The sequence below is a fragment of the Orycteropus afer genome, unplaced genomic scaffold (genome assembly GCF_000298275.1).
Source record: "Orycteropus afer afer isolate SDZICR_OR568_19922 unplaced genomic scaffold, OryAfe1.0 scaffold00181, whole genome shotgun sequence".
Lineage (NCBI taxonomy): Eukaryota > Metazoa > Chordata > Mammalia > Tubulidentata > Orycteropodidae > Orycteropus > Orycteropus afer.
The window spans coordinates 6,649,148-6,661,632 of record NW_006921768.1 but is presented as its reverse complement, the minus strand read 5'-3'; the positions used below and the strand labels follow the sequence as shown (position 1 = coordinate 6,661,632).

At 36.7% G+C, this 12,485-nt stretch overlaps 1 protein-coding gene across 1 annotated transcript in view; it reads left to right on the top strand.

Annotated features, from left to right (window-relative positions):
* The window catches only part of PREX2 (phosphatidylinositol-3,4,5-trisphosphate dependent Rac exchange factor 2), a 466,421-nt gene that overhangs the window by 448,727 nt on the left and 5,209 nt on the right, over positions 1-12,485 (top strand). The window contains exons 38-39 of the mRNA XM_007947357.2: positions 113-215; positions 9,889-9,956. Of these exons, the coding sequence (XP_007945548.1) occupies positions 113-215; positions 9,889-9,956 (171 nt within the window). The remainder of the gene's footprint in view (positions 1-112; positions 216-9,888; positions 9,957-12,485) is intronic.

The window sequence follows — 12,485 nt, the reverse complement described above, 5'->3', positions numbered from 1 at the left end:
TCTAGTGGATTTGATTTTGGCTGTCACTTTCTTATTCTGAGTTTAGTAACCCAAACTATCTTGAAAAGTTGGTGAGAACTGGTGGGTTTGACTGTTCTTGCTTTTGCAACAGATGCACCCTGAGTGTGACACTGGAGCAGGCCATCATTCTGGCCAGAAGCCATGGGTTGCCTCCTCGCTACATCATGCAGGCTACCGATGTGATGCGGAAGCAGGTGAGTCTCACGCATACCACATTTCAGAGGAGTTGGGTTACAGGGCCTGAATTTAAAGGCTCTTTCCTCATGTATTTGACAAGTGCCTGGTTCCTAAGTTCAGTTGTGAAGAAGAAACACTCCCAGGGAAGACATTCAAGCACCTAAATGAAGAGTCTCCAAGAAATTAAGACAATTCTGGAAAAAGGAATGTCTATGAGGGGACATTGGTGAGTCAGTGGTTCCATTCCCAGACAGTACACTTCAAATGCAGCCACCGCCCATCTGTCAGTGGAAACTTGCTTGTTGCTATGATGCAGAGGAACTTCCAGATGAAGATAGAATAGGCAGAAAGGCCTAGCAATCTACTTTCAGAAAATCAGCTAATGAAAACCCTATGGATTACAACAGTCTGATCCGCAGCCCCTCATGGGGATTGTATGAGACCAGGCAGCATTTCCTTCCATTGTGCATGGGACTGCTGTGAGTCAGGAGCCTACCTGATAGCAGCTAACAACTAAAACAACCAACTGTAACCTGAAGGAGGAAAGGGAGTTGGCCAGGCAAAATAGGGCAAGAGTGGATTCTTATCTTATGTAAAGGACAAAATAAGAGGAAATGTGGCATTGTTCGGAAATTGCAGGTGTTTTAATAAAACTGGGAAAATAGCTTGGGGGTAGGGCAGAGGACAAGGAAGAAGAAGAAAGAATCAAGGCCCCTGCTCATTTCTGGAACTCTCATAGGTATTTGTGTGCCGTGCAGAGAAGTTTGTGTTTTGTTCTGAGAATACAGTACCTACCTAAAATTTTACTTTAAAGGACAAATAGCTGACTTTGGATTGTCTTTAGGTCACTGAGATAGTTATAAATGAGAACATAATCACATAAAATGGAATATAGTTTCTATACAATAACCCAAGTAGTATTTTAAGTGTGGTAGTTTTGTTTTTAATTCTTAATGATTTTTTTTTTTTTAATTAGGATTTGGGTGAAGAATTCTTAATGATTTTTTAAGAAGGTATCATCAAAAATATACTAATTTATTTCTCCTTAACTGATAATTAGGAAAATGTGCTTAATCTAATAGAAAACATATTTAACCTAGTAGAAAAGACAAAGAAGTTGAAAAGCTTCAATTTTGTTTTCTTCTGCCACCTTTTCTTGGGCTATCACAAAAAAATTGATTCATCAGATTTCCATACTTGCTGAGTTGATTTGAATTGCTCAATGGTAGTGAGTGATTTAATTTTTAAAATATGATTTTATGGTTTTGATTATTTTATTTATGAAAGATTTAATGTATCATTCTTAGGCACATATAGAAATCCCTTTGGGCTTGCTCCTAGGATAACACACTCTAGAATGTACACAAAGTCAATTAAAAAAAAAAAAAAAATCAACTGAATCATTCATGAGTGAGGCCAGTACCAAGTTAAGGTGTGAAATACAAAGATCAGGTATAGTAAACACATATACATTAGTGTCTGGGGTTAGGAACCTGAGAGCTGATGACCGAAAATCACCATCTCAGGAAGATCCATGTGGAATTTGCTATGTAAAAGGTTAAATCAACTTATGACTCACTGTAGCCCAGCTGGCACAGGACAAATACAGATGCAAACTGCCAGTAGGTATAGGAAGGAGTTTTTTTAGAATGGACTTACAAATTCTATTTTTAAAAGTAGATGAAAGTAAATTTATGATGATCTGTATCATGATTGGGATGTGGGGTGATAATATATGCACAAAGACTAAACTTCTTTGCTTAACTCTGCTGCTGTTAGTGTTTGTAGTAAGATTTAAAGGAAGAATCTCACAATTATGATTTATGGCAAGAAAAAGGGACTAATATTAATCTTTTTAGAATATTCTACTAAGGGGGTCATTGTGACTTGGCTTCATATACATTCCAACTCTATATACTTGAATAGTCATAACTATTAGTTATTTAAAAAAAAGCACTGCCATTGAGTTAGTTTCAACTCATAGAAACCCCCATTGGGTTTCCAAGGCTGTAAATCTTTACAGAAGTATATTGCTTCTTCTTCTCCTGTGGAGCAGCTGGTGGGTTTGAATTGCTAACCTTCTAGTTAACAGCCAAATGCCTTACCCACTACACTACCAGAGCTCCTGTTAGTTATTAGTATAACTAATATCTTTAACTACTTATAACTGAAGAGAAAATAAAATTATGCTATGTAAGCCTAATGAGTAGTATGGCACAGTGGTTAAGTGTTAGGCTGCTAATCAAAAGTTTGGCAGTTTGAACCCACTAGCTACTCATGTACTTCCCTAAATATTACACTTTGGAAAACCCTCTGAAGCAGTTCTACTAACACTGTGAGTCAGAATTGACTCAATGGCAATGTTATTTGTTTGTTTGTTTGTTTGTTTGTTTAATGACTAACATAAGGTCCCTGAATGCACAAATGCTTTACACTTGATTGCTAACATAAAGATTGGCAGTTTAAACTCACCCAGTGTCACCACTAGGTGATAGAAAGAAAAGACTAGTAGTAATTTGCTTTGGTAAAGCTTACAGCAAGGAAAACCCTGTGGAGCAGTTTGACTCTGTAACATGCACCATGAGTCCAAATTGATTCAATGGCAAAGAGTTAGGTTGCAATGACTACTATCACTGGCACAAACCTCTGAAATAGCCAGTAATGAAAAGTTATGAAGCTAACTATAACATTCTGCTTGTTTTCTAAACTACATGCTTTTCCTGGTATTATCACTTATTTTTCTAAAAAACAAATACATTTAGAATAGGTAGCTTCCTTCTTTTATGACTTGTTCCTCTGCTGTAAGTTAAGACATCTCAAAATGGTTGTGAGAGGCAAAGAATGTGATTCTACTTCTCTGTGAAAGATCAGAGCACCTGGGACACTCTTCAGGGAAACTGAGGCAGACTGATGCAAAGCTGAGGTTATTGCAATATTTCTTCTGTGGCTGATTCTCTTTCCAACATAAGCCAACACTATTCCACTAGGGTTCTGAGCTGTTATATGCAAGTCTGAATCAAAGACCAGGAATTGACAAAATACCCATTAAAATGTTTCAACAAATGGGTGCAATGCTGGAAGTGCTCACTTGTTTATGCCAAGAAATTTGGCAGATAGCTACCTGGCCAACTAACTGAAAGAGATCTGTTTTTGTACCTGTGTCAAAGAAAGGTGATGCAACAAAATGTGGAAATTATCAAACAATGTCATTAATATGACATTCAAGTAAAGTTTTGCTGAAGATAATTCACAAATGATTGCAGCAGAAATTCTAACTAGATTTAGAAGAGGATGTAGAATGAATGATATCATTGCTAATGTCAGATGGATCATGGCTGAAAGTGAAGAACACCAGAATTATGTTTACCTGAGATATATTGACTGTACAAAGGCATTTATCTGTGTGGATTATAACTAATTATGGATAACATTGCAAAGAATGAGAATTCCAGAACACTTAATTGTGCTCATGAAGAATCTACATAGACCAAGAGGCAGTGAACAGAACAAGGGCATACTGTATGGTTTAAAATCAGGAAAGGTGTGTGTATCCTTTCACCATAGTTATTCAATCTCCCTGCTGAGCAAATAATCTGAGAAGATGGACTACATGAAGAAGAACTTGGGCTCATAATTGAAGGAAAACCATTAACAACTTGTGATATGTGGATGATGACACAACCCTGCTTGCTGAAAATGAAGATTTGAAGCACTTACTGATGAAGATCAATGACAGTAACCTTCAATATAGATTATATCTCAATATAAAAAGATTCCACACAACTGGACCAATAAGCAACATTATGATAAACAGAGAAGAGATTTAAGTTGTCAAGGATTTAATTTTTCTTGGATCCTCAATAAATAGCCATGGAAGTAGCAGTCAAGAAATCAAACAACGTATTGCATTAGGCAAATATGTTACAAAAGACCGCTCTGAATTGTCAAAGAGCAAAGATGTCACTTTGAAGCCTAGCTTATGCCTGACCCAAGCCATGGTATTTTCAATCACTTCATGTGTATATGAAAGCTGGACAATGAATAAGGAAGACCTCAGAAGAATTGATGCATTTCAATTGTGATGTTGGCAAAGAATATTGAATATACCATGGACTGCTGGAAGAATGAACAAATCTGTCTTGGAAGAAGTATAGCTGGAATGCTACTTAGAAGTGAGAATGACCAGACTTCATTTCTTATACTGTGATCATGTTATCAGAAGGGACCAGTTACTTAAGAAGGATATGGTGCTTGGTAAAGTAGAGGGTCAGCAAAAAGGAGGAAGACCCTCAACAAGGTGGATTGACACAGTGGCTGCAATGATGGGCTTAAGCATGATAATTATTGTGAGGATGGTGCAGAACTAGGCATTGTTTCAATCGGTTGTACATAGGGTCACTAGGGACCGAACTGACTTGACAACACCTAACAATAGCAACATAGTTGAATTCAGAGTGGATTATACCAGTTGCTGTATTCACCATGCTGAGCATCATCAGTGTTATTTAAGACCCTTTAAGCAAGTAAAAATGATTCTATAAATTACTTGATGAGGCACTATGAGACTAAAGACAAAAAGAATTATACAAAAATACTGTAGTTACTTAATCTGTTTCTCAGAGTGATACAGTTTAGAAATTATGAAACTACTTAATGTGTATACTAGAATTGACTAAATTACTGGATGTATTTTAAATAATTATCACTAGATTTCTGACTGATAAAGATGTTACAAATAAGGAAAGAGGAACAACTAGAGTGAACCTTGTAGTATTGGATTAGAATTAAAGATATTAGTTTGAACTGATAGATACATGGATGGGTGGATGGATGAATGGATGGATGGATGGGCAGGTGAGTGGGCAGACAGACAAGTAGATAGACAGACAGATAGACGGATGTGGAAACAATATATTGTAGTTGTTAGCTGCCATGGATTTGGGTCCAGCTCTTAGTGACTCTATGTACAGAATGAAACACACTGCCCAGTCTTGCACCATCCTCACAATTGCTATATTTAAGCCCATCGTTGTAGCCACAATGCCAGTCCATGTCCTCGAGAATCTTTCTCTTTTTTGCTGACCTTCTACTTTACCAAGCACGATGTTCTTCACCAGGGACTTGTCTCTCCTGATAACATGCACAAAGTACATGAGACAAAGTCTTGCCATCTTAACCCTGAAGAGCATCCTGGCTGTACTTTCCCCAAGACAGATATGAAGAAAAAATTCAAGCTTCAAGTTGCAATATTGAAGGATTCTCTGGACAAGATATTGAACAGCACATTAAGCATCAAAAGAAGATGGAAAGAATATACAGAATCACTGTAACAAAAAGATTTAGTTGATGTTCAAACATTTCAGGAGATACCATGTGATCAAGAACCAATGCTATTGAAGGAAGAAGTCCAAGCTTCATTAAAAACACTGGCTAAAAACAAGACTTCGGGAATTGACAGAATACAACTTGAGATGTTTCAACAAATGAATGCAATACTGGAAGTAGTAATTCATCTATTCCAAGAAATTTGAATGATAGCTACCTAGGCAACCAACTGGAAGAGATCCATATTTTTGCCCATTCTAAAGAAAAATTATCCAAAAAAAATACAGAAATTATTGAAAAATGTCATTAATATCACAAGCAAGGAAAATTTTGCTGAATATAATTAAAAAATGGAAGCAACAGTGTATTGACAAGGAACTGCCAGAAATTCCAGGTATATTCAGAAAAGCTCACAGAATGAGGGATATCATTGCTGATGTCAGATGGTTGTTAGCTGAAAGCAAAGAATACCAGAAAGATATTTACCTATGTTTCATTGCCTATGCAAAGACATATGATTATGTGAATCATAACAAATTATGGATAACAATTGTGAAGAATGGGAATCTCAGAACACATAGTGCTCATGAGGAACCTGTAGATAGACCGAGAGTCAGTCATTCAATCAGAACAAGGACACATTGTTTGGTTTTAAATCAGAAACAATATAGATATTTGAATATGTTCACATGAATAAATCAGCTCTGTAGAAAGGAGCTAGAAATAATTATATCCAATTAGTAATGAGCCCATCTAACATTTGGGTGTAAATCACTATTCTTCAGTGAAAAGACCCAGGGAATTTTGGAGAAGTTGCTAATTCCGAACTAGGACAGGAAGAAAATAGGATGAACCTGGAACATCCTGAAATGCCTGAAAATAAGAAAGTGCTACAATGATGGAATATCAAAAAGACACAAGGTGACCTGAAGAAGCTCCTAGTGAGCAAAGCTAAAACAATTTGAACAACAAAATTAATAATAATAACAATATTGGATTATAACTCATAGAATAAAATAAATGAGTCTATATTTAAGTAAATAATTGAATAAATAAATACATTGAGCAGAAGGATTAATTATTTACAGAAGAATCCCAATTAATAAATACTACATGGTTTAAAATCAGGAAGGTAGTACATCAAGGTTATATCCTTTCATCTACTTATTCAATCTGTATGCTGAACAAATAATCCAAGAAGCTGGACTATATGAAGAAGACCGTGGCATCAAGATTGGAGGAAGACTCATTAACAACCTGAGATATGCAGATGGCATAACTGCTTGCTGAAAGTGAGGATGACTTGAAGCACTTATTGATGAAGTTTGAAGGCTACAGTCTGCAGTATGGATTATACTGCAACATAAAGAAAATGAAAATCCTCACAACTGGACCAATAAGCAGCATCACAATAAATGGAGAAAAGATTGAAATTGTCAAAGATTTCATAGTACTTGGTTCCATAATCAAGATCAATGGAAGCAGCAATTAAGACATCAAACAACATATTGCACTGGGCAAATCTGCTGCAAAAGACTTCTTTAAAGTGCTGAAAAGCAAAGATGTCTCCTTGAAGACTAAGGTGCGCCTAACCCAAGCCATGGTATTTTCAATTGCCTCATATGCATGTAAGAGCTGGACAATGAAAAAGGAAGAGTGAAGAAGAATTGATGCTTTTGAGTTGTGGTGTTGTCAAAGAACACTGAAAGTACCATGGACTGCCAAAAAGAATGAAAAAATCTGTCCTGGAAGAAGTACAGCTGGAATGCTCCTTGGAAATGAGAATGGCCAGACTTTGTCTGCCCTACTTTGGTCATGTTGTCAGAAGGGACCATTCCCTGGAGAAGAGTATCACTTGGTAAAGTGGAGGGTGAACAAAAAAAAGGTAAGGCCCTCAATGAGATGGATTGACACAGTGATATGGCATGGATTATGAGACTGACACAGGACTGGGCCATGTTTCATTCTGTTGTACATCGGGTTGCTATGAGTTGGGACTGACTCAACAGCACCTAACAGCAACAACAACAACACAGATTATTGTTGCAGACATCTAGCAATGGATGCTAAAATCAATGGATAAAAGTTTTAAGAGAAACAGGGTATTTACCCAGTGTCAAAGTATCTCCCCCAAGATATTTATTAGTTACAAAGTGAAAGATAGTGGAAATAATCTGAGAAGATAACGCCTTAACCAAATGCTTGCTCAAAGTTAATTTCACCAGTGATAAGACATGGACATCATGTATCTCCTCCCACCCTCATATGATACACTGAGAAAGATACAACATCAGTTAGGTAGGTTTCTTGCCAAAAATGCATATCCTCATGAGACATACGCAAATTGAGACACATCTGTAGAATTTTGGCATATACTCTTCAAGAGCATCAAGGTCATGAAACCTGAGGAATTGTCACATATTGGAAGAGACTAAGGACATATGACAACTAAATGCTATGTGGGATCACAAATTGGATCCTGGAACAGAGAAGGGATATTAATGGGGAAAAATCATGGTAGAATTTAAGTGAAGTGTGATGTTTACTCAATAGTATTATACTACCATTAATTTCTTAGATTTGCTAATTTAGAGTATGATTAAATAAATTTTAAACATTAAGAAAAGTTGGGTAAAGTATGACAACTCTTTCTTCTATTTTTACTTTTGTTTAGGTCTAAAATTATTTCAAAATAAGAAATTGTTTTAAAAAGTGCTTACTGGCAATTCCCAACCTACTTCCCCCCTGATTTTTGCCACTCCCTTCTCCTTCTGTTTCCTTTCCTTTCTTCACTCCATTCTAGATAATAAATTCTCTTAGTTTCTCCTCCTTTTTTATCTCCCCTTCCCTAGGTCAGAATTTGGTAGTAGGAGGAAGAGTTTCCAAGTTTCTATTCTTTCTTCATCTTCTTTTTTTTTCAAATCCTTTATTGTATTTTTGGTGAAAGTATACACAGCAATACAGATCTCCAGTCAGTAATTTTTACACATCTTGGTCAGTGACATTAGTTCACTTTTCACATTGTGTCAACACTCTCATTATTTCCATTCTAGCTGTTCCAGTCCCATTTACTTAGCCTCACTGTCCACCCACCCCCACCCCAATCTTCTCATTCATACTTTAAAGTAACTGTTGACCATTTGGTTTCATATAGATATTAAAAAGAGAGAGAGAGAGCATAGTACTCAAGGGGAACATTCTTTATGTTCTGAATTAACCTACTATTTACTAAAAAGTAACTAGAAGGGATAGCTTTGGTTCAAAGTTTGAAGAGTATCTCAGGGCTCAAAGTTAACCCTTTCCAGCAAAAAACCCTAGTGTTTGGTCCTATGGATTAAATAATTCCCATAAATAACTGAACAAGGATTATAATTTGATTCATGAATTTAACAGATCATAAAGACTTTTTTATTACTAAATTTCCTTTTTACTGTAAACTCTAAGATAAAATTCTTATATTTCAGAGATCCACAGGGACATGCTTTGTCTAGACATTGCTTTAGAAACAGAAAAAGATTTTCTTGCTAACTACTCCAAAAAAACCAAACTCACTGCCATCAAGTCTGTCCCGACTCATAGTGACGTCTCCTTGGGTTTCTTAGGCAGTATCTGGTAGCCTAGTGTCTAAGACACTTGACTGCTAACCAGAAGGCTGGCAGTTCAAACCCACCAGCCACTTCTCGGAAGGAAGGCTGGGCAATCTACTTCCATAGTGATACTGTCTCGGAAACCCAAGGAGGGGTCGCTATGAGTCGAGTCTGACTCGACGGCACATAACAACAACAACAATCTCTATGGAAGTAGATTGCCCAGTCTTCTTCCTTCCTGCCCAGTCTTCCTTCTGAGGAGTGGCTGGTGAGTTGGAACCTCCAGACTTCTTCTAGTTAGCAGTCAAATGCCTTAGGCACTAGGCCACCAGAGCTAACTACTACAAAGTTTAAAATAGCTAGCTTTTCAGCTAAAGATAAAGCAAGTATGTGAGGGTGATAGGATCTCTGTTTTAGGAAAGTAGCAACACACAGCAGGCAGTTAAAGTCTTCCCGTTTCCTATTTTCCTCCTCCTCAGTATTGGTCTCAGGGATAAAGACATGGATATGATAGTTAACAGGACGCTTAAAGTTACTTTCAATGATTTAGTTGATTGTAGAAATAAATATTAATCCTTTGAAATAACACATCCGCAAATTTTGAATTAAAAATGTTAATTTTAAAGAGTTCATTTGGTGATTTCTCTCCTCCTCCTCTTTTAACCCTTCTTGATGTTAAATACATCCTTGGAGTCAATCTTCTAAGTACAAATGTTAATCATATGTTAAATAATTGCTAACACAATATAGAACTAAAAGTAATTTTCCTTACTTTCAGGGAGCAAGAGTCCAGAACACAGCAAAGAATTTAGGAGTCAGAGACCGTACCCCACAGTCTGCTCCGAGGTAAGTGTGTTCCCAAGTCTGCTACTTTCCAAAAGCATTTGCCGGCATTTTCCAGGGAGTGTCACTAACAGCTAATGCAATGTCTCTAGGATATGCCCAGTTTAGAACTCATTATAATAATGGGAATTACCCTTGTAAAGACCCTGTGGTTAAATATGATTAGGCATAAATGCTCTAGAATTAAATGGAATCTCAGGGGAAGCAAATTTAGAAGTAGCAAATTTAGAGGTCTTGATGTTATTTGATTTTACAGATTCCATCATAAATTCAAAAACAAAAGTCCACTCCAGTAGGACTGAAATTTGTAATCTACCTATGCCAATCTACCAAAATACCATTTTTATTTACATCTCTATGACTTTGCATATGCTGTTCCCTCTGACATTTTTGCCTTTCCCATTTATGTCTGGAAGGAAAAGTCTTACTTAAACACAAATTCAACTCAGATGTCATATCCTCTTTGAAGTTTCCCCTGAATTTCCTCTGTTCCTACATGCTACTTTAGCATAGCATCTTGTATGTTCATCTATTACAGCCCTTATCATATTGGGTTGCAGTATATTATTACATGTTGCTTTGCTCAACTTTAATATGAATTCTTTACAGGTAAGTTTTTCAGATTTTACTCATTGTTCATCTTAGTGCCTATATACCAAAACCAAACCAAACTCACTGCCAACTCATAGAGACCCCTCCTTGGGCTTCTGAGGTGGTATCACTATGGAAGTAGATCACCCAATCTTCCTTCCAAGGAATGGCTGCTGGGTTTGAACTGCGAGCCTTCTGGTTAGCAGTCAAATGCCTTGGGCACTACTCTACCAGAGCTCCTAGTGCCTATATAATACACTCAAATATCTGAAATGATTTCAATGATTTGTGATGTGAGTGAATAAATGAATGGATGACTTTTTTGTTCATTATCATGCTAAATATTCACAGTTCACATGTAGTTCTAAGAAAGGACTCCAGTCCACTTTTAAAATGAATGCTTATGGGAACAGCCATCAAAGAAATACCTTTGGTTTGATTGGGGAGCTCTGGTGGTGCAGTGCCTAAGGCATTTATTTGATTGCTAACCAGAAGCTTGGCAGTTCAAACCCACCAGCCACTCTGGGGAAGGAAAATGGAGCAATCTACTCCAGTAAAGATTCACTACCTTGAAAACCCAATGAAGTTGCTATAATTCGGAATCAATGTGATGGGAGTGGTGGGTTGGTTTGATTTCCCTAGTGGTAATAAGATAGGTAGCCATCTATCTTGAAGTGGGCCAGAGATAAATAATTTATTTTACTTTGCACTGCTTTTATACATTTGCATTTTAACAATAAATAGACTCCTACAAGCACTGTCAGAGACAGTGCATTTTTATTTGTTCTACTTACAAAGCAGTTACCAGAGTGACGATGATGACTGAAGCATTTATGAAGTTATATTTCATTTTGAAAAACTATGTGGCCAGTGAAAGTGCTTTCAGAAGGGAAAACATATTCCTACCCACCTCCTCTTAAAATGGATGGAGCATTCATGCTTTAATTGCATTTACTTTTAATGCTGACGTCTAGTCTCTTTAATCCTCAGGTCTTGCTAATGTTATCTTTCATTGTTGATTAGATTAAAATCTAAGGCTTTCTATTGCTAAAGAATCATTTCACCTGGCAATCTCTCTAGCACCTTGAACAGACATGGTATATTTAAATAATAGGCCCGCTGAAGTGTTAAAATTCTGATGAGAAAACAAGATAATGGCTCAGCAGGGTCTTCTTTGCTAGAGCTTATAAACACTAATAAACTGTGAGATTAGGATACAACTCCAGCATCCTGATCAATAAACCAAAACTCAAGCTGAACACAAGGACAGAAACTGATGAATTCACTTTTTTTCTTTATTGGGTTATGCACTGAAGCAATTGAAACAATAAAATGAGCCAGCTGCAAAGCTGACCTTTTTTTCACAAGGGAATAACAACCCAGAGAAAGACATTGAAAGTACTTTTTCAGACTTATTTTATTCATTCAACAATTCATTCTACTAATATTTACTGAGTACTTAACAGTTAATTACAAAGCAATTGCTCTGCCCTACAGAAAATATAAGCATGAGCTAGAAATAGCTACAGCCCTCAAGAAACTTCCAGTTAAAAGAAAGAAAATGAGTGAAAATATTAACCATTTAACTAGATACCACTGATTCAATTCTGCATCATGGTGATTCTGTAACTGTCAGAGTAAAGCTGTGCTCCACAGGCTTTTCAATGACTGATTTTACTCAATTAGATCACTAGGTCTTTCCTCCACGTCACAACTCCAACTTCCAATCTTTCAGTCAGCAGCTGATCAAGTTAACCGTTTGCACTACCCAGGCATGCTAGAGATGTAGGCCAAGGCCAAGTAAGTGAAGACATTGTAGGAGGTACTGAAGAATTTGAATTATAACTTGAAGACATTAGGGAGGCTTTGATAAACAGTCTTCCTATCCAGATGATATGATTTCAGATTTTATTGCTAGCAACATTAAGAGGACAACTAAAA